We start from the raw sequence: 20,084 nt of genomic DNA, 5'->3' as shown, positions 1-20,084 counted from the left end.
TCAAGCTGTTTGGACAGACATATGTGCATGTATGGTGTATAGACTGTCATATTGGGGTGATAAGCACACCCAGTACTTTTTTTTCAATTTAACAACATAAAAAACGGTGGACCAATTGGAGCGGTTTTCAAACCGACCGCAACTTTACGTAAGAGAGCGGTCCCCCCGCCCACCAATATTGATTGACAGGCGCGTCATCATATCCTCAGTTTGTTGATTCACGTCCGCCATTTTCAGCGTGAGTTGAAGCAATATCACTAAAGGAACACCCTAGCTCTATTTTTAGATGCAAGGCTCATTGGGCTCAACACAAGATCAATATTCTCCACATTATCGCTCTAATCGGAATTATTGGTTGTATCTTTAGGTAGGTTTGCAAACATGTACTTCTTACTTTCTTACGTGTACTTCTCATTGAGTCTACCTTATACTTCAGCCGTTTGCATTTCTCGCGATCCCAGAAGCTCCCTGTGATCTTAACTAGCATGCGTTTTAGAATTCTAAACATCGGTTTCTATCAGGGTACATTCAAGTCGACAGCTGGGCGCTGCGGACCGCTGCAGAAACCTATGTTTAGAATTCAAAAATGCGTGGCGCGACGATTCGGGACACATCATGTATCTGGTGCGCCACAGAGAGTGTCTGGTGTGCCGTGTCGCGGCTTCGAGCGGCGCATCCGGTGCCTCAGTCAAAGTTAATTCAGTGTGCGTGGTTATTAGTTTCTGTGTACAAGCTCGGCACTTGAAACTAGCACACAGTTGGCTGTAAAACTGTACAAAGACACAAATGATTTTGTACTCTCTGCTTGGTCTGTGTCCGAGTCGTACATGTACGACTGAATGCTGATCCTCTCACTCCTTCTCCGTCTGCCTGTCAGACTCTGTTGCAAACACAGAGCTGGTGAGCTCATGGCCCCGCCCCCTAGTTACGTTGGACGGGAAGCCGAAACTAATTTACATGTGAAGCAACACACCCATAAATCAGCGAACTGTGGACACGCCCCCAACATGACACTTTTTAACACATTATAATAAATAAATCTGAATTGTGTTTTAAACTGAACCTAAACTGACACACTCAGAAGAGCCAAAATATTAATATTAAATCATAAAAAAGAGGTAAACTATGTGCCCTTTAAAACAAGCTGAGTGAAGCCAAACAATCTTGTTTTCGCTTTGAAAATGTAGACAAAAAATTAAGAAAAGGTTTCGTTTTGGCATAAATCGTACAAATTCCACATAAACACAGTGATTAAATACACTTCTGTGGCTCCTGGTCAACTATAAATACTGCGAATGTGCACGATATCGATGCTGAAACCATATCTTGTGCAGCCCTAATGGACGTCCATGTATGGATCTAAGACTTCCGCAATACTCGGAGGTGTGGATATGTGAGGCTGCGGGTCTCCAGCAGTGCTTCTCTGAGCTCCAGTTGTTTGTTCAGCTCTGCTCATCTGGAAAGCGTCACAGTGTTTCGCAAGCGCTTCATAAACAGCACATTCCTCCGAGCGGAGCAGAGCTGTGGATCATGAAGACCGTCTGCTGGACTTCTGTGCTCGCCTTTACTTTTCTTCAGCTCACAGCGGCTCTGCCCTGTGTCCCAGCAGACCCCGCGCACACTCACAACCAGGTATAACACACTAATACAACACACTGAGGAAACATCAGTGCTCGCCTGTTCAAAACTCTACTGTTTATAAGCTCTTTCATGTGTGCTTGTTGCGAAGGCTGTCGCTAGGGTGTTCTGAGTGGATGTTATAGTGTTGCCATGCTTTTGTAGGTTGTTGCTAGGGTGTTGTCAGTGGATCTCACATTTAAAGATATACTATAGTAATTAATAGTGTATTTGAATCACTATAGTAAAGTGCATTATACTGTATATTTTATAGTAACGCTGATAAACTTTAATAAATTGTGTAGTATAATTTAGTTTTTACTACAGTAAACTGTGTTGTATTGTTGTTTATTCTACATAATTATAAACTTGTACAGTATTTAGTGGTGTGTTTATATTAGTTTAGTTGTCGTTAGGGCGGTGCGATATGGCAAAAATGCAATCTGGATAATTATTGTCCATATTGAACGATAACGATATATATATTTCAATATCAGTTGTTAATGCGTCCAGATTTAAAAGAGTACCCCAACAATGACTGAAGCCACAACAATTAGAGGCTTCGTTATTGTCATAACATATTTTCGGCTGATAAATTCTCGGTGTTTGAAAATTCGTTGCATCTCTAAATATAAAGGCTGCGTCCAAAACCGCATACTTCCATACTGTATAGTACGCTAAAATCAGTATGCGAGCCGAGAAGTATGTCCGAATTCATAGAATTCGAAAATCTGTATGCGAGAAGTACCCGGATGACTTACTACTTCCGGCGAGATTCTGAAGTGCGCATCCCATGCACGCTGCGCTATCCCATGATGCCCCGCGAGAGAATTCATGAATGGAAGTGAAGCGACGCAACTGGCGCAGGTAGGTCACGTGACCATTAAAAAAATGGCGGATGTAGTACGTCCGTATTCCATTCATACTGTATAGAATGTACTTGTGTAACGGCCGAGTAGTGCGTTTAAATTCAAATGCAGTACCGAGTAGTAGGCGGTTTCGCACGCAGCCAAACACACTTCCAGGTTACCATTGTTGCATATTTCTGCTGTGTGATTGGCTCTTGGATCAAAATAGAGTCAAAAAGTCCAGAGCTTATCATCGTTATTGACATCAATTTTATAGCGATTCGATAAAATATCGTCTATCGGCCCAGCCCTGGTTATCGTGTTACCATAGCAACTGTAGAATCACCACAACAGATTAATTCAGGTACTTTACTATAGTATTGTACAAAAACACTACAGTATTTACTATAGATGACTATAGTACTTTTGATCTAATGGGGGTGTTGAAGTGTTGTTAAATGGTTGCCATGCTCTATTAGATTGTTGCTAGGGTGTTCTCAGTGGATCTCACATATCAAACATATACTATAGTAATTTATTGTGTTTTTAAATCATACTATAGTGAAGTGCATTATACTGTGTATATTATCGTAACACTTTAATGAAAACTACAAACTACTCTAATGATAACTAATAAATTCTGTAGTTTTGCTTCAGTAAACTGTGGTGTGTTGTAGTATAATATACCCTATAGTTGTCGAAAACTATCACCACAACAGATTAATTCAAATACGTTACTACAGTATGGTTCAAATACACTACATTATTACTAGAAATTACTATAGTATTTTTTCTTAGGGAATGTTGAAGTGTTGTAAAATGGTTGAGTGATATAAGTGTTGCTAATTAATTACCATGATATTTTGGATTGTTGCAAATTGGTGGTTGTTATCTGTTGCTAAGCTAAGTGGCTGCCATGTTCCAGGGTTTATTTGGTTGTTAAGATGTTTAATTTACCACCAGATATTTTGGTCGGAAGCATGGTCTGTTACTCTGATGGTAAGAGTTTTTCTTTAACATCGGTAAACAAGAATTACCCTGCATTCCCTAAATATATCAATCAAAAAGACACTGAACTAAAATAAAGATAATTTTCCTATACACATTTATTACATTTTTTCTAATTATTTATTTATTTAAGTTGTACTTCCACATTTGTTGCAAAGTCTGTGACATTTTAAATCCACAATTCATGTGATTTACTGTAAATTACAAATAATATTTGTGAAAAGTCAAATAAAACTGCTTTGTAATTTAAAGTCGATTATTTAAACTCATCTGTTTACCACCTATGGCCAGGCGTAGTTTAATGTCTTGCTCAATGGTATGTTCCCCCCCATCCCTCCATCACTATTAAAATGAAAAGCTTTTCCACTGAGGTAAAACAGATCATCTTTTTTTATAAGTATTACCACATTTGTAAACATTGGCTGTACAAAGACATTTACAGTGCTCCAGCAAACCTGTACAATCAGTGTGACCTCAGTTCGGACGTCTCTCAGCTTGTTAATAATGTTCACAGTCCTCGACGGATCTGCTTGACCTGAACTCAAGAGTGTGTTGCTCTTCAGTTTTTCCACTTGCTCTTCTTGGCGGGCAGCTGTCCTGTGGCCTCCAAGTGTTTGTTGACCAGATCTTCCTGTACAGACGCCACACAGGGCTGATATCTGCTGTACTCCATGGTGTACTCGCCTTTACCCTGAACAAACACAGACACGCATTAGTGAGCACACTTAGATTTATAAATCTAACAGAGTTGACAATAAAAGTTGACATTAACAGACGGTAACAGAGTTGACAAAGTTGACTGTAACAGAATTGACAAGAGTAGACAGTAAAAGTTGACGTTAACATAGTTGACAGTAACAGAGTGGACAGTAACAGAGTTGATGATAAAAGTTGACGGTAACAGAGTTGACAAAGTTGACGGCAACAGAGTTGACAATAACAAAGTTGACTGTAACAGAGTTGACAAAAGTTGAGAGTAAGAGTTGACGTTAACAAAGTTGACATTAACAGAGTGGACAGTAACAGAGTTGACAATATCAAAGTTGACGGTAACAGAGTTGACAATATCAAAGTTGACGCTAACGAGTTGACAATAACAAAGTTGACAGTAATGAGTTGACAATAAAAGTTGATGGTAATAGAGTTGACAGAAAGAGAGTTAATGGAAAGAGTTGACAGAAACACAAAGTTAACGGTAAAAGAGTTGACGGTAACAGAATTGACAATAACTCTGAAATCTGGACTTTATTAGAACTATGTTAAGCTGCTTTGACACAATCTACATTGTGAAAAGCGCTATATAAATAAACACGAATTAAATTAAACAATAACAAAGTTGACGGAAACAGAGTTGACGAAACAGGGTTGACAGAACTGTTGACAGAAACAGAGTTGATGGTAACAAGACACAATAAAAAGTCAACAGTAACAGGGTTGACAATAACAGTTGATGGTAACAGAGTTGAAGGTAATAGAGTTGACGATGACAAAGTTCATGATAACAGAGTTGACGATAACAGTTGGCGGAAACAGAGTTGACAGAAGGAGAGTTGACGTAAAGAGTTGACAGAAACAGATAAAGTTGCCGGTAAAAAAGTGACGTTAACAGAGTTTACAAAAGTTGACAATAAAAGTTGACGTTAACAGAGTTGACAATAACAAAGTTGACGGTAACAAAGTGGACAGTAACAGAGTTGATGATAAAAGTTGACGGTAACAGAGTTGACAAAGTTAACAGTAACAGAGTTGACAATAACAAAGTTGATGATCAAAGTTGACAGTAAAAGTTGACGTTAACAGAGTTGACAAAGTTGACAGTAACAGTTGACAAAAGTTGACGGAAAGCGTTGACGATAACCAAGTTCATGATAACAGAGTTAACGATAACAGTTTGCAGAAAGAGTTGACAAAGAGAGTTGATGGAAAGAGTTGACAGAAACAGATAAAGTTGACGGTAACAGAGTTGACAGAAAAGAGAGTTGACGGAAAGAGTTGACAGAAACAGATAAATTGACGTTAACAGAGTTGACAGTTTCAGAGTTGACAGAAAGAGAGTTGACGGAAAGAGTTGACAGTATCAAAATTGACAATAACAAATTTATGGTAACAGAATTGATGGTAACGAGTTGACAATAAAAGTTGACAGAAACAGAGTTGACAATAACAAAGTTGACGATAACAGAGCTGATGGTAACAGAGTCTACGATAACAAAATTAACGATAATATTTCATTGAATGTTAACTTTAAAGTAATTTATTTTACCTCAGTGCAGGAGCGCAGCTCTGTCGCGTATCCAAACATGTCATTCAAGGGGATCTACACCAGAAAACAGGACAAATTCTCCATTATATAAAATCTGTATCAGTTCAACCAATTTTTATATTTTATAATATTTTGTCTGAAGAAAAACATGTGTAAGTGATGAAAGACAAAACATTAAGCCTCAAGCATGTTTATTTACCAGTTCACTATTTTACATGAGATTTACAGCCACATTAGAAGAGGGTGATTTGCACAGCTCTATGACTAAACACGATGATGTTTTGAGACTCACGTCAGCGTATAGAGTGAAGTATCCGTCTGCCCCGTCCTGTCCTGAGATCACTCCGTGTCGCCGGTTGACTCCTGCAATAACTGCACCCTGAAACTCATTCGGAGCGACAATCTCCACAGACATGACCGGCTCCAGGATCACAACAGTGGCCTTCTCCAGTGCTGCAGACACACACACACACACACACACGATCACACACGATCACACACTGGCCAGAGCTCTAGCGATGGGTCGTTCTTAAACAAATCTTTTATGTGATTCAGGAATAATGAGTCCTCTCAATCAGTGATTCGTTAATTGTTCATGCGCATCTTGCACAGGTGGAGGAGAAGATTAGCTTCTTTTGAGTTTCCCATAGGTTTGAGTCATTATCAGGTGAAAGACAGAAGCCAATCATGTGTAGTCAGAGCTGGAGAAAGATTTAATCTGTTCATTTCTTGAATCCTCGGTTTGAGTCGTTTGTCTCTTACATGCTGAACGAACGACTCAAGAAACCCAAAGACTCAAAAGCTGAACTGATCGTGAGTGTTTTTGGCTCAGACTGAATGCACTGGTGACGCTTATATGAGACTGGCTAAGTCACGAGAACAAACAACTCAAATTTGCAGACTTGAAGAGCTGAGCTAACCATAGACAAAACACCAGGTAAACTATAAGCATTCCTCCAGCATTCTCATTCTGACTTGTTTGTAGTGTGATCAACCTTTGGGCTAGTTGTGGATGTGTTAGGAAGCAACTGGTTACATTCTAATGATATCTGGCAACTCAAAAAAAAGATTTGTTCATCCTGATGAATGAGACTCAAAGGTCAGAGTCAGTAAAATGATCCGGATGTGATCACTACAGAGCTGACTGGAGGAATAGAAGACGACCAGCGTGGTCCCTCACCCTGTTTGACAGCGCCCTCTCCTGCCCGGATGAAAGAGATCTCATTAGAGTCCACCATGTGATGTGCTCCATCCTCCAGCACGAAGCGAACGCCGGAGATCTTGTGTCCAATCAGAGGACCCTTCTCACACGCATCCCGAAAACCCTGATCAACACCACAGATCATCCTTAGATATGTTTCCATCTACCCATCTTAATACAACACTGCATGGAAAAGCATGTTAACTGTATTTTAAAATGTGCATAAAGAACGTGCGCTGAGTAGCATTAACTTTTTATCCAATAAGACTTTTCTTTTTTGCATAAATTACGCTGGAAGCACATTTAATGAATAAATTCCAGTGTGATTTGATTTTTAGATGATCAAAACAAACAGATTTCACACAGTGGATTAACGCAGATTAAATGTTCAGCAAAATAAACACTGTACAGGAGATTTCATGCTAAATCTACATTTATATTCCCACTCATGCACTCAAGATTTTAGGGCAAAACAGCACACAGACGACAGCATTGCCATTGATTTTCATCAACTGGCCAATTTTCAGATTGTTATGCAATTTTATTAGAACTTCACAGAATTGGAAAGCATCCAAAAAACACCCACATGTGTTTATCTTATTGTTTAATTATTTATGTCTGTAGATTTAGTTCAAATCTCTCCAAATTTAAAAGATAATTTGAGTCAGAAATGCTCAAACGATACGCTTCCTTCCTACTGTATTTATATTCTGGTTATGCACACCAAATTTAACCATTAATTCCATTTATATTCTGATTACATACACTAAACTTTACAGTCTTATTCCTATATATATATATATATATATATATATATATATATATATATACATATATATATATATATATATATATATAATTTATTTATTTATTATTATTTTTTAAATTATCTAAACCAGTGTTTCCCAACCCTGTTCCTTGAGGCACACCAACAGAACATATTTTATAGGGGTGTCAAAATTAATAGTTTCTTCGGTGCACCGCGATGCAGACGCAGACAATTCGGTTCAGTAATAATCATAACCGGTTATTATGTACTGACGTCATTTATCTCATATGCGCTGTCACCGTAGCTTACTATGGCGAGGAAGGAAAGCGAGTATTTACAGCGCTCCAACTACTTAAAAACGCAGAAACTCTGCACAATTTGACTGTGCGTGTGTTTGCTGGAGAGACTTTCACTGACACTTAGCAGAAGCTCCTATTTCACTGCGAGAAAAGTAAACTCCAATTCTCTCTCTCTCTCACTGCAGCCCATTAGACCTGCCGGCGTGACTTTTCCTCTCCTTTCAGCTGTTTTACAGTGATACTTCTGGATACACACGAGCGCGTGCCTGCAGAGATTTCTGCACCGTGTGTATCATGGATCAGCTGTGATCGCCGCTGCTGTTTACCAGTGTCTCTCATCTGTGAAGAGCGCAGCGCGCAATAGCCAATCGCAGCCCTTTCTGTTGAGCGTGTGACCAATCAAAGGGGTGTAAAAGAACTTGGTAGACAAGGCTCAGAAAGCGAGCGGGATATTTATATTTGTTTATATTATTAGCTATAAATGCTCGTGTTGTTTAAAGGTACAGTTTATATATCTGTCTGTTCGTATTAAATGACGAAATTGTATTACAAATAGTATATAAATATATTCATACATTTTAATACAAGAATTGCTGCTGTGAAGAAAATATAAAACTGTGTATGGAAACCATCGTCAATGCACCAAGATATCGAATTGAACCGAATCGATGGCATGATAATCGTAACCGAACCGTGAGACCAGTGTAGGTTCACAGCTCTAATATTGTGGATGTCTCACTTATCTGGCCCATTAACTTCAGGTTTTGGAGTTGGTTCAGGTGTGTTTGATTAGGGAGAGGTTAAAAATGTGTACTGTTGGTGTGCCTTCAGGAACAGGGTTGGGAAACACTGCAAGTAGAGAACATACCAATGCTATAGTTTGACAAATTTTCCATCGGACAGTCAGCAGAAGTGTGAGAAACAGAAAGCTAAGCCCAGAAACAGCAGAGCCGTGACATACGATCTGCCATATTGCCCGTACGTTCTTCCTACTGTATTTATATTCTGGTTATGCACACCAATCTTAACCTTTAATCCCATTTATATTCTGATTACATACACTAAACTTTACAGTTTTATTCATATATATATATATCATTAAATTATCTAGAGCAGTGTTTCCCAACCCTGTTCCTGGAGGCACACCAACAACACTTATTTTGGATGTCTTCCTTATCTGACCCATTAGTTTCAGGTTTTGGAGACTGATCTAATGTTCTGATAAGTTCATTCAGGTGTGTTTGATTAGGGAGAGGTTGAAAATGTGTGCTGTTGGTGTGCCTTCAGGAACAGGGTTGGGAAACACTGATCTAGGACAGACTTTTTTAAATTCCCATTCATATTCTTATTAAATACAGCAAACTTGTGTCAGAATTAAACTTGCCATACATATTCACAAAATAGACAAGAATATTTCTATCGATTTTCTAAATTCAGTTTAGTGAAGTTTTCAAACTAGTTTCGAGAGGAGCACGTGATATGATTGACTGCAGCTGGCACTCATCTACATTCACTAGTTAGCCAATCAGATTAACCCCAACTCACTATAAGTAGCCTAGCTAGAACTACTCTCTTATCTTCGTTTTCCGAAGAAACCTCCCATCCACCCCTTCTCCTCCTTTTTCTTTTACCACGGGGAGCTCTCGAGAACCACCTGATCTCGTACTCCCCTCATATGCTCTATGGACCAGGCGGGAGCCCTGGGCTCACCTATCTCCGAGCTCAGGGTTCTCTCCCGGGACAGCATGCCAAACTTGCTAACAGTTGTCAAACAATATCTAAGTGTGAACTCTTGAATATGTTGACAGTTTTATTTATTTACACGAGTCAAACTTTCCAAACTCTTTAAATATTAAAAATGAGACTAAAAAACAACCCTGAGGGACACCAGTAGAAACAGAGCGAATCTCAGACATATATTCACTTAAAATAAGAGCTTAAATAAAATACTGCAATCATCTGATCATGAATATTGTGATCATGGATTGTGTTGATGGTCCGTGGCTCACCTTCTCCACCGCGGGCACAAATTGTTTGGGGATGTTTGTCCCGACAGTCTCGTCACTGAACTCCACCTTGGTGTAATTCTCAGAATCCAGCGGCTCCAGCACTCCAATAACCTTTCCATATTGTCCTGATCCTCCAGACTGCTTTTTATGAGTGTACTCAAACCTGCAGCATCAAGAGCAAAGCAGATCTGCGTTAATGCACAGCCAGTACACCAGGGGCGTTGCTAGACATAAAGCTCTACTGGGGCACAGCTCCTCCTCCAAAAAAAAAATCAATAAATAAATATATAATTATGAATAAATAACTGTATTATTGTTATTATACAATTATTATTCTAAATAAATAACAGAAATTAATCCTAAATGTAATTGGGAAACAATCTAAAGACAACAGGAGGGATGCTAAGATCATTTAAGAAATTCTTTGCAGAAATATAAATTTTATTACAATGAAATTCTATAGACAACTCTACTGAATACAAAAAAAAAAGATGTTTTATAGAGTTATCAGTTGTGTGTTGCCTTCGTCCCGACTCATGGCCTAGAATTAGGTTTATTAAGTCTTCCCTCCCTCATCATCCTTCCTTTTTGCTTCATACAAAAAAATCTATTAGGAACCATGCTCAGTCAAAATAAGATCACCATCATATTATTTCAAGAGTTCCCACTTAGATATGCTTGGCGTATATAAAGCAGGTTTGGCATGCTGTCCCTGGAGAGAACCCTGAGCTCGGAGATATTTGAGCCCAGGGCTCTCGCCAGGTCGATAAGCATATCAGGAGATCCGAGATCAGGTAGGTCTCGAGAGCTCCCCCTTTAGAAAAGGGAGGAAAAGGAGGAGATGGGGTGGAAGGGGGGATTCTTCCAAACAAGCTAGAACAGTAGGGAGAAATTGATCCATTTATAGTAAACTAGGATCACTCTGATTGGATTATTACTGATTTCAGATGAGCAGCCAGACGTGCTCAATCATATCACGTGCTCCTCTCGAAATTAGTTTATGAAACTTCACTTAAACTTTGTTTTGTCGACTTGCAAAGCTCACGACACCTCCGTAAAACTTTACGCCGGCTATTTTTTGGCGTGCATGTTCACTACCGGGACTTACACCAGGAGCAGAGCGTCAGCGTCAAGCAGGAGCAGTGCGTTGAGGCACGCGGGTATGTTTTTTTTTTTTCTTCTGCGCACATGCTCAGTTCGCTTTCTGATGAAACTACATTGCTTTCATCAGCGTTGGTTCGGTTGCACATAGAGAATAACGTCTTTATTCTGGGATTACCACTCTTAATAAAAACACCTGCATTTAAAGTAAATCATATCTGAAAGCATTTACTGGGGCACTGCCAATTTTTACTGGGGCACGCAGGTAAATTGGGTCTAGCGATGCCCCTGCAGTACACTGCAAAAAATTATTTCATACTTTGATTTTTGTCTCGTTTCTAGCCCAAATGTCTAACAACTCTTAAATCTGGAAGCATTTTATCAACAAGCAAACAATATTGTCTTGTTTTAACAAATAATATGCCAAAATAATCCCTTAAAACAAGCAAAATAATCTGCCAATGGGGTAATTAAAATGACCTTTTTTCCTTTTGACCTAACATGATTTTGCTTACCCCATTGGCAGATTGTTTTGCTTCTTTTAAGGGAGAAATCACTTAATTTTGTCTCATTATTTCTGAAAACATGTTTTTCTTCTCTAGAAAATAACAATAAGATATGAAAATTAACAAGTTTTAGATATTTGGACTAGAAAAAAGACAAATAAATGAGTAAGAAAAGCAGTTTATGCGGCGTACTCACATTAAATATTACACAGTGTAAAAAATTTAACAATGTGGAGACAAAGAATCACCCTATGTGCAATGCAGCGCATTCAACTCATGGATTATGGAGCGATCCTGCTTACAGCATGGTTATTAGACAAGTTAAAGTGGTTAATAACGTTCACACAGAAATATTTGACTTTTCATTAATCATTTGCTTACTAGATCTAGCATTCTGTCCACTTTTAAACATACACAGAGATGAAGGATTGCTGTGTTTGCATTTATACGAACGACTGAGCTGAATAAATCACTGAGAGGATAAAAGAGAGAGAAATGAGTGTGAGAATTACCTATTCATCTCTCACTATGAACAATAAAACTGGGTTTAGTGAGTTTAACGCAGATTTTGCTCCACACCCTGTTGATGACAAATGCAGTATAATCTATTCCATTAATCTGTTAGAGTGTACTCTGGTGTCACTGTGTCTTTAAGAGGGGGCGGGGCTACAGAGCAAACAGGAACAGCAGCAGAAGAAAACTGAGTGTTTCTACACTTCTGCTTCAGACGCTGATGAACACATTCATGCTGTGTGTTGACTGTAATAACGTGTTTAAATTGCGCAACAGTGTGAGATAAAGGCTCAGAGTCCAGCGCAGAAACAGACACACCCGACACTTCTGTGAGTTTCTGTGTGTGTGTTTTCTCAGACGGAGCTGGAAATGGCCACAGGAGAGCTGGTGCCCACACATTTCCCAGCGCGGCGGGCGGCTAAAGTGGCTGTGCATTACCTGAACACACGACACGGGTCACCATTCAGAGTGTTCGGTCTGCAGCAGGTGCACAAGGCCACAGCGGAGGTCAGGTTTCAGGCACTTTTCTTATAATGCACCTAAATTATGTTTATCTGTCGCCGTTTACTTATATCGTTTCAAGAAACATCTTCAGGTCATGCTTTTAGTAAAGTGTTTAATCTGTGATGTATATCAAGAAGTCGTAATTGACTGATTATTGTCGCCTGATTGATTGATTTGTTCTGTTTTATGTAATGTAATGTATTTTATTGGCATGTCGGCAACCAAGGCTATTTTCATGGCAAGAACATTTCAATATTAAATAAACAATTAAGAACAACAAACAAATGAATACATAATTCTAAAATCTTTTCTGGTGTCACTTTGCTAAAAATGTCCTTAAGAGAGTTTATGCCATAAAAACAACAGGACAGTCCAGTAAAATGTGTTTTACAGTAAGGGGAGTTTTGCAGCACAAACTTTGAGTGGGGTCTTCATCTTTAAGTAAAAAGGCGTGAGTTAATCTTGTATGCCCAATACGACATCTGGTAAAAATCACTTGATCAAATCTAGTCTTAAAATGTCTTAAAATTCGGTTTGAGATTTCAGGTTGGATTTCATGTAATTTATTATTTTCCAATGCATCCCACTCCTCCTCATCAGCTCGCTCATTTCCCGAAAGCCCGACATGTCCTGGAATCCAGCAAAAAAATGATGTGATGCGATTTTTGTATTTGTTCTGTTTTAAGTTGCTTTCTTGTCTTTGTTTTGTATACTTTGCAGCACTGCGAGTTTAAGAAAAGTATAACGAAATAATAAATACAGTGCTCAACATTTTGAAATTTAATATTTTTATCCATTTCTCAGTGAATGTAGGTCATATATTGTGGTACATTTGAACTCAACAGATTTATTAAATGGATAAATTTATTAAAAAAAAGTTTGGTCACCGAACATCTTTAGAAATAGAAAGATAATACAATTAAATTCAAATGAAATATGGAAAAAAATAAAAAACACAAACTTTCAACTAAATTTGATAAGTTTTGCTTATCTTTTTTTAAATTTGATTTAACATTTTTTATTAGTTATTTTATTATATTAGCTCCAGATTTGCCTTCTGTACTGGCTAATCTACTGTATATGTACAAATATAATATTGTGTAGCATCCTATAGAAATGAGAGATCTGTGAGGGGTGAACTCATGTACGCTGAGCGCAGTATATTACATTATATAAATTATAAATAAAAACCCTACTGACAAAAAACAGCTTAAACCAGCCTAGGCTGGTTGGCTGGTTTTAGCTGATCAACCAGGCTGGTTTTAATGAGGTTTTGGCCACTTCCAGGCTGGTTTCCAGCCATTTCCAGCCTGGTCTTAGCTGGTCAGGCTGGTCAACTAGCTAAAACCAGCTGTTTTTTTTTTTCAGTAGAGATGTATTATCATTATTATTAATACTTCATTTCAGCTGAAGTACTGTTTGCTTTATTAAGATACACAATGATACCATAATTAATTTTATTTTAACAACTGCAATAATTCATATATTATACTATACATTTGAAGTCAGAATTATTCGCCCCCCTTTGAATTTCTTTTTCTTTTTTAAATATTTCCCAAATGATGTTAATTCTAAAATCTTTTCTGGTGTCACTTTGCTAAAAATGTCCTTAAGAGAGTTTATGCCATAAAAACAACAGGACAGTCCAGTAAAATGTGTTTTACAGTAAGGGGAGTTTTGCAGCACAAACATTGAGTGGGGTCTTCATCTTTAAGTAAAAAGGCGTGAGTTAATCTTGTATGCCCAATACGACATCTGGTAAACATCACTTGATCAAATCTAGTCTTAAAATGTCTTAAAATTCGGTTTGAGATTTCAGGTTGGATTTCATGTAATTTATTATTTTCCAATGCATCCCACTCCTCCTCATCAGCTCGCTCATTTCCTGAAAGCCCGACATGTCCTGGAATCCAGCAAAAAATTATGTGATAAAACTGATTTTGTATTTGTTCTGTTTTAAGTTGCTTTCTTGTCTTTGTTTTGTATACTTTGCAGCACTGCGAGTTTAAGAAAAGTATAACGAAATTATAAATACAGTGCTCAACATTTTGAAATTGAATATTTTTATCCATTTTTCAGTGAATGTAGGTCATATATTGTGGTACATTTGAACTCAACAGATTTATTAAATAGATAAATTTATTAAAATAAGAGTTTGGTCACAGAACATCTTTAGAAATAGAAAGATAATTCAATTAAATTTAAATAAAATATGGCAAAAACTAAAAAACACAAACTTTCAACTAAATTTGATATGTTTTGTTTATCTCTTTTAAAATTTGATTTAACATTTTTCCCTAACATATACATTAGGGCTGCTAATTATAACAATTTTTATTAGTTATTTTATTATATTAGCTCTAGATTTGCCTTCTGTACTGGCTAATCTACTGTATATGCACAAATATAATATTGTGTAGCATCCTATAGAAATAAGAGATCTGTGAGGGGTGAACTCATGTACGCTGAGCGCAGTATATTACATTATATAAATTATGAATAAAAACCCTACTGACAAAAACAGCTTAAACCAGCCTAGGCTGGTTGGCTGGTTTTAGCTGGTCAACCAGGCTGGTTTTAGAGAGGTTTTGGCCACTTCCAGGCTGGTTTCCAGCCATTTCCAGCCTGGTCTTAGCTGGTCGACTAGCTAAAACCAGCTGTTTTTTTTTTTTTTTCAGTAGAGATGTATTATCATTATTATTAATACTTAGTTTCAGCTGAAGTACTGTTTGCTTTATTAAGATACACAATGATACCATAATTAATTTTATTTTAACAACTGCAATAATTCATATATTATAATATACAGTCTATGTCAGAATTATTAGCCCCCCTTTGAATTTTTTTTTATATATATTTCCCAAATGATGTTAAACAAAGCAAGGAAATTTTCACAGTATGTTTGAAAATATTTTTTCTTCTGGAGAAAGTCTTATTTGTTTCATGTCAGCTAGAATAAAAGCAGTTTTTAATTTTTTTAAAGAACATTTTAAGGTCAATATTATTACCCCCCTTAAGCAATATATTTTCTCGATAGTCTACAGAACAAACCATCGTTATACAATAATTAAGCCTTTAAATGTCACTATAAGCTGTAGTGAAGTGTCTTGAAGAATATCTAGTCCGGTGTTTCCCAACCCTGTTCCTGAAGGCACACCAACAGTACACATTTTCAACCTCTCTCTAATCAAACACACCTGAATCAACTCATCAGAACATTAGAACAGACTCCGAAACCTGAAGTGAAGGGAGACATCCAAAATATGTACTGTTGGTGTGCCTCCAGGAACAGGGTTGGGAAACACTGATCTAGTCTAATAGTATTTACTGTCATCATGACAAAGAGAAAATAAATCAATTATTAGAGATGAGTTATTAAAACTATTATGATTAGAAATGTGAAGAAAATCTCTCTATTAAACAGAAATTGGGGGAAAAATAAACAGGGGGGCTAATAATTCTGACTTCAACTGTACAATAATAATTTGATGAATAAGAGTGTTATGAATTGAACTGTAGTTTAGATTTTGATATTGGAGTGAAATGTTTTGCTGAATGTGAGCAGAGCGGAGGCCAGATTTCATTCACTCATTCATTGATCTGAGCTGATATCTAAGTGTCTGTTTGCTGAATGACGGGTGACTCTGCTGTTGACAGGATGTGGACGCAGGAGGGAGGAAGTACAGCCTGGATTTCTCTGTGACCGAGTGGGCCAGATCGGTACGTTTGACAAATATAAATCACAAATCAGACTAAACCAGATGAGTTCGCCCAAAACTGAAACACACAGTCATCATTTACCCATGCTTTCTGCTTGTTTTGTTTTAAGTGTTTTAAGATTTACCTGTTCAGGGACTGCAGGTGGAAAATAGCAGTTTTTGCTAAAGCCTGGCATACAATAGGGAAAACCAGCAACAATCAAGAATACATGATTACATGCTGTCATGGCTTTACAATCAAAAATGTGATTATAATAGAAGTCAATGGGGCAAAAACAGCCCCAAACATAACCAAAGGGGAGTCAATTTGAGTGTATTGTTGAATTATTAAAAACTTTCAAAGCATTTTCCCAAAATATGTGTCAAAATCAGATTTGCCACCAAAAATCATCACATTTGCTGTGGCCAAATTTAGACTCAAAATCAGCCCAGAGTGCATGAAAACGACCCAACAGCACATAAGGGTTAATTTCTTTCCATCCGCTAATGTTAAATCAGTGATTCGTCCAGGATGATTTGACTGTGCTGAGTGTCAGAGGTGTGTAACGCGTGTCGTTGTGTTCCTCAGAAGTCAGTGTTTCGGTGTTCAGCAGTCGTGTTGTTCAGCACTGCTCAGAAAACCCCTCCTGATGTCCAGCTTCAGTGTGAGGATCTACAACAGATCAACACCGCACCACAGGAGGAGGCTTTCTATCACAGATACAGCACATCTGACAGCGCTGTTTCTGCACTAAACATACCAGGTGAGACATATCGCTGTAATGTTGCATAGCTGTGCGTAGCTACTCTAGAGCGCCATCTGTGGTTTAAAACTAGCCTAGAGTGCCATCTGCTGTTAAACACTAGCCTGGAGCACTGTCTGATGTTGAAAACTCGCCTTTCTGCATCTCAAACAACTTCTTAAATATTTTTGTTTAACTATTGTGTGTGTGTTTGCATATGTGTGTGTAGATAGCCATGGGAACATGAGTCAGGACATGGAGCCGTTCTGGCATCTGGCGGGTGTGTCGGCTTCATTCATCATGCTGAGGGAATCCAGTGAGAACACAGAGTTTAACATGGCTCAGGTGGCCAGCGTCACACAGCAGGTACAGAAAGAGCCAATCAGAGTCCAGCTCAACCACAAATCCAGTCTAATGGAGCTACAAATGAAGTTACTTAACACGGCATTTCACATCTTTGAGGAAATATTACAATTATACATGCTACAATTGTCTTGTTTTTAGCCCAAATATCTCAAAATTCTTAAATCAAGAAGCATTTTCTAGACAAGCTAAAGATATAGTCTTGTTTTTCATGAATAAGACACATTTAAGCATTGTTTTTCTCTCTAAAACAAGCAAGTTTTACAAATCAGTGTAATAATATTGAATAACGTCCTCTTTTTAGGAGACGAGCGAGAAGCAGCTGATGCTGAAGTATCACCTTCTCCTTCATGACTTTGTCTCGCAGGTAACAAATGAACACAAATCATCATGTCTGAACACTGAAGGCCAAACCATGTCACCCATGATTTACTATATACTGCGCTTTATACTGTACACATGAAATCAAAACCAACCATATTGATGTTGTTAGCTCACATTGCTAGTTTTGTGCTGAACAGTTCATCTGTGCATGTCATTAAGAACAAATAAAGTGGTTTGCTTTGGCAATCTTTAATTAAAATCTGCAAATGCACTTCCTGTTTAATTCTGAGATTAGGTCTGGTCAATCTAGGTAGTGGGCGGGGCTAACACACTTAACAACGCCCTCTCCAGCTGTCAGTTTAGACATCAAACAGAAATGGTGAGGAGGAGGAGTCTGCTGTAACAACTCTCCCCAAACCCTTTTCCAGATCTGAATGAAACGCCTACTTTACTACATCCAATCAGCTTGCAGTAGAAAAAAAACAAGCCCCGCCTACTGCCGTCTCATTTAATTAGTTTCTTGGGAAACATAGCAGTCGCAGCTTCTGGTTCATGCAGACTTCAACTTGATTTTGGCCTGATTCTGTGACTCCACACCAGGTAAAACTTTGATTCTGGCGTTATTGACTTGCGTATGAGTTCGCACAACCATTTGGAATGTTTCTGGCGGGTGTCGTCCGCTCTCATTCACTTCCATTGATTTTCAGATGTTAAAAGCAGCTCGTTCTGCTGCTTGATGTTGCAAACTGATATTTTCTAGTTGCATAATTTGACTTTTTATGTATAGGTCATGAGCACACTAGTTTGTTCAGCAAGTAGCTTAACTGCTTTCTGCCGTTGATTATTTCTAGTCATTTCTCCCATGAATCGGACGTTCTAAAACGAGCGCATTGCAGAATAAGGCCAATACAAGTGCTCAGACTGCTGCTGTGTGTGTGTGTTTTGCAGGAGATCCTCCACTGGCAGCTGCTCTCCTGCTGGTCTCCAGAAAGAGGCGTCCGGGTGCTGGAGATGCAGTTTCTGCCCAAATGTCCACACGCTAGCGGACCACCCTACAGCACTCCAGACCAATAAACACACTGCGAAACACAGCCCACGTGCGCTTCCTTCATCACACACACACAAGCATCACCCCTCACCTCTGACCTCACACACGTTGAAAAATAAAGCTTTTCTTACTGAGAGTTTTTTGTCTTGTTTCTAGTCCAAATATCTAAAAATTCTTAAATCATGAAGCATTTTCGCATAAACCTCATTTTATTTATTGGAAAGTTTTTTATACACAAATGCAAATATACTCAATGTAAGCCAAATTTTGTATTTTTTAAACGAGAACTGATACTTTATTTAAAAACCGTCACAGACTTTCACAACAAGAAAGCTATTAAAACATGTGCTTTATTTAATATTCTGCAATAATTTGTTTTATGTCATGTGCCCTCAAGTATTTTTCCCTTTTTTTTTGTTTGTTTGTTTGTTTCATTTTCTTTCTCGTTGTCTTTCTGTGCTTTTCCTTTATTATATTTGTTATAAAATTCTTATAATTCTCCTGTCCCAAAAAGTAATATTTCTATTGATTATACCATATTTCTTTTAGTTTTGTATCTGTATTTGTTGTAATACACTGTTGATATTGCAATACATTTTTTTTTTTTAAATTAAGCATTTTCTAGACAAGCTAAAGATATAGTCTTGTTTTCAGAAATAATGAAGTGTTTTCCTTATAACAAGCCAAATAATCTGCCAATAGGATAAGCAGAATAATCTTGTTTCGTGTTTGTTTACTTCAGCTTACCCCGTTGGCAGATTATTGCTTGTTTTAAGGAAAAACTCTCTTCATTTTAACTTATTTCTGAAAACAAGACCATATTTTAAGCTCGTCTAGAAAATGCTTCTTGGTTTAAGGATTTTGAGATTTTTTTGTAGTGCATGTAAAAGTAGTAGTGGAGAGTACTGCATCTAAATGCCAGCAGATCTCACACAGACCCGACTGCAAACGCACAATCACCACAGCAGCTCCTGTTTTACAGCACCTCTAAACTAAATAAAGACAGACTATAATAAACTAAAATAAACATCAGATTTAACATAGATTTATTCATTCATTCATTTGCTTTTCCGCTTAGTCCCTTTATTAATCAGGAGTCACCACAGCCGAATGAACCGCCAACTTATCCATCATATGTTTTACGCAGCGGATGCCCTTCCAGCCGCAACCCATACACACTCACTCACACTCATACACTACGGACAATTTAGCCTACCCAATTCATCTGTACCGCATAGGAGTACATGCAAACTCCACACAGAAGCGCCAA

General features: G+C 37.9%; 2 protein-coding genes across 3 annotated transcripts in view; one reads left to right on the top strand and one right to left on the bottom strand.

The window, feature by feature from the left end:
• Nucleotides 1-1,337: 1,337 nt before the first annotated feature.
• lxn (latexin) lies at nt 1,338-18,950 on the top strand. Of its 2 annotated transcripts, none has more exons than XM_056473322.1 (7): nt 1,338-1,632; nt 12,492-12,641; nt 16,296-16,358; nt 16,926-17,100; nt 17,309-17,445; nt 17,747-17,809; nt 18,715-18,950. In XM_056473322.1, the coding sequence occupies exons 1-7, from the start codon at nt 1,354-1,356 to the stop codon at nt 18,838-18,840; spliced, it is 993 nt and encodes a 330-aa protein (XP_056329297.1). In that variant the 5' UTR covers nt 1,338-1,353; the 3' UTR covers nt 18,841-18,950. The 2 variants fall into 2 exon arrangements, with proteins under 2 accessions (XP_056329297.1, XP_056329298.1); XM_056473323.1 differs by lacking the exon at nt 1,338-1,632 and adding an exon at nt 12,291-12,371.
• gfm1 (G elongation factor, mitochondrial 1) overlaps nt 3,841-20,084 on the bottom strand; it is a 41,085-nt gene continuing 24,841 nt past the window's right edge. The window contains exons 14-18 of the mRNA XM_056473324.1: nt 10,015-10,177; nt 6,917-7,061; nt 6,029-6,189; nt 5,737-5,790; nt 3,841-4,164 (exon numbers count right to left, since the gene is read on the bottom strand). Of these exons, the coding sequence (XP_056329299.1) occupies nt 4,033-4,164; nt 5,737-5,790; nt 6,029-6,189; nt 6,917-7,061; nt 10,015-10,177 (655 nt within the window). The 3' untranslated portion in view covers nt 3,841-4,032. The remainder of the gene's footprint in view (nt 4,165-5,736; nt 5,791-6,028; nt 6,190-6,916; nt 7,062-10,014; nt 10,178-20,084) is intronic.

This window comes from Danio aesculapii, chromosome 15 (assembly GCF_903798145.1).
Source record: "Danio aesculapii chromosome 15, fDanAes4.1, whole genome shotgun sequence".
NCBI classification, from domain to species: Eukaryota; Metazoa; Chordata; class Actinopteri; order Cypriniformes; family Danionidae; genus Danio; species Danio aesculapii.
Note: the sequence above shows the minus strand (reverse complement) of the source record. Positions and strands in the feature narration are given on the sequence as shown.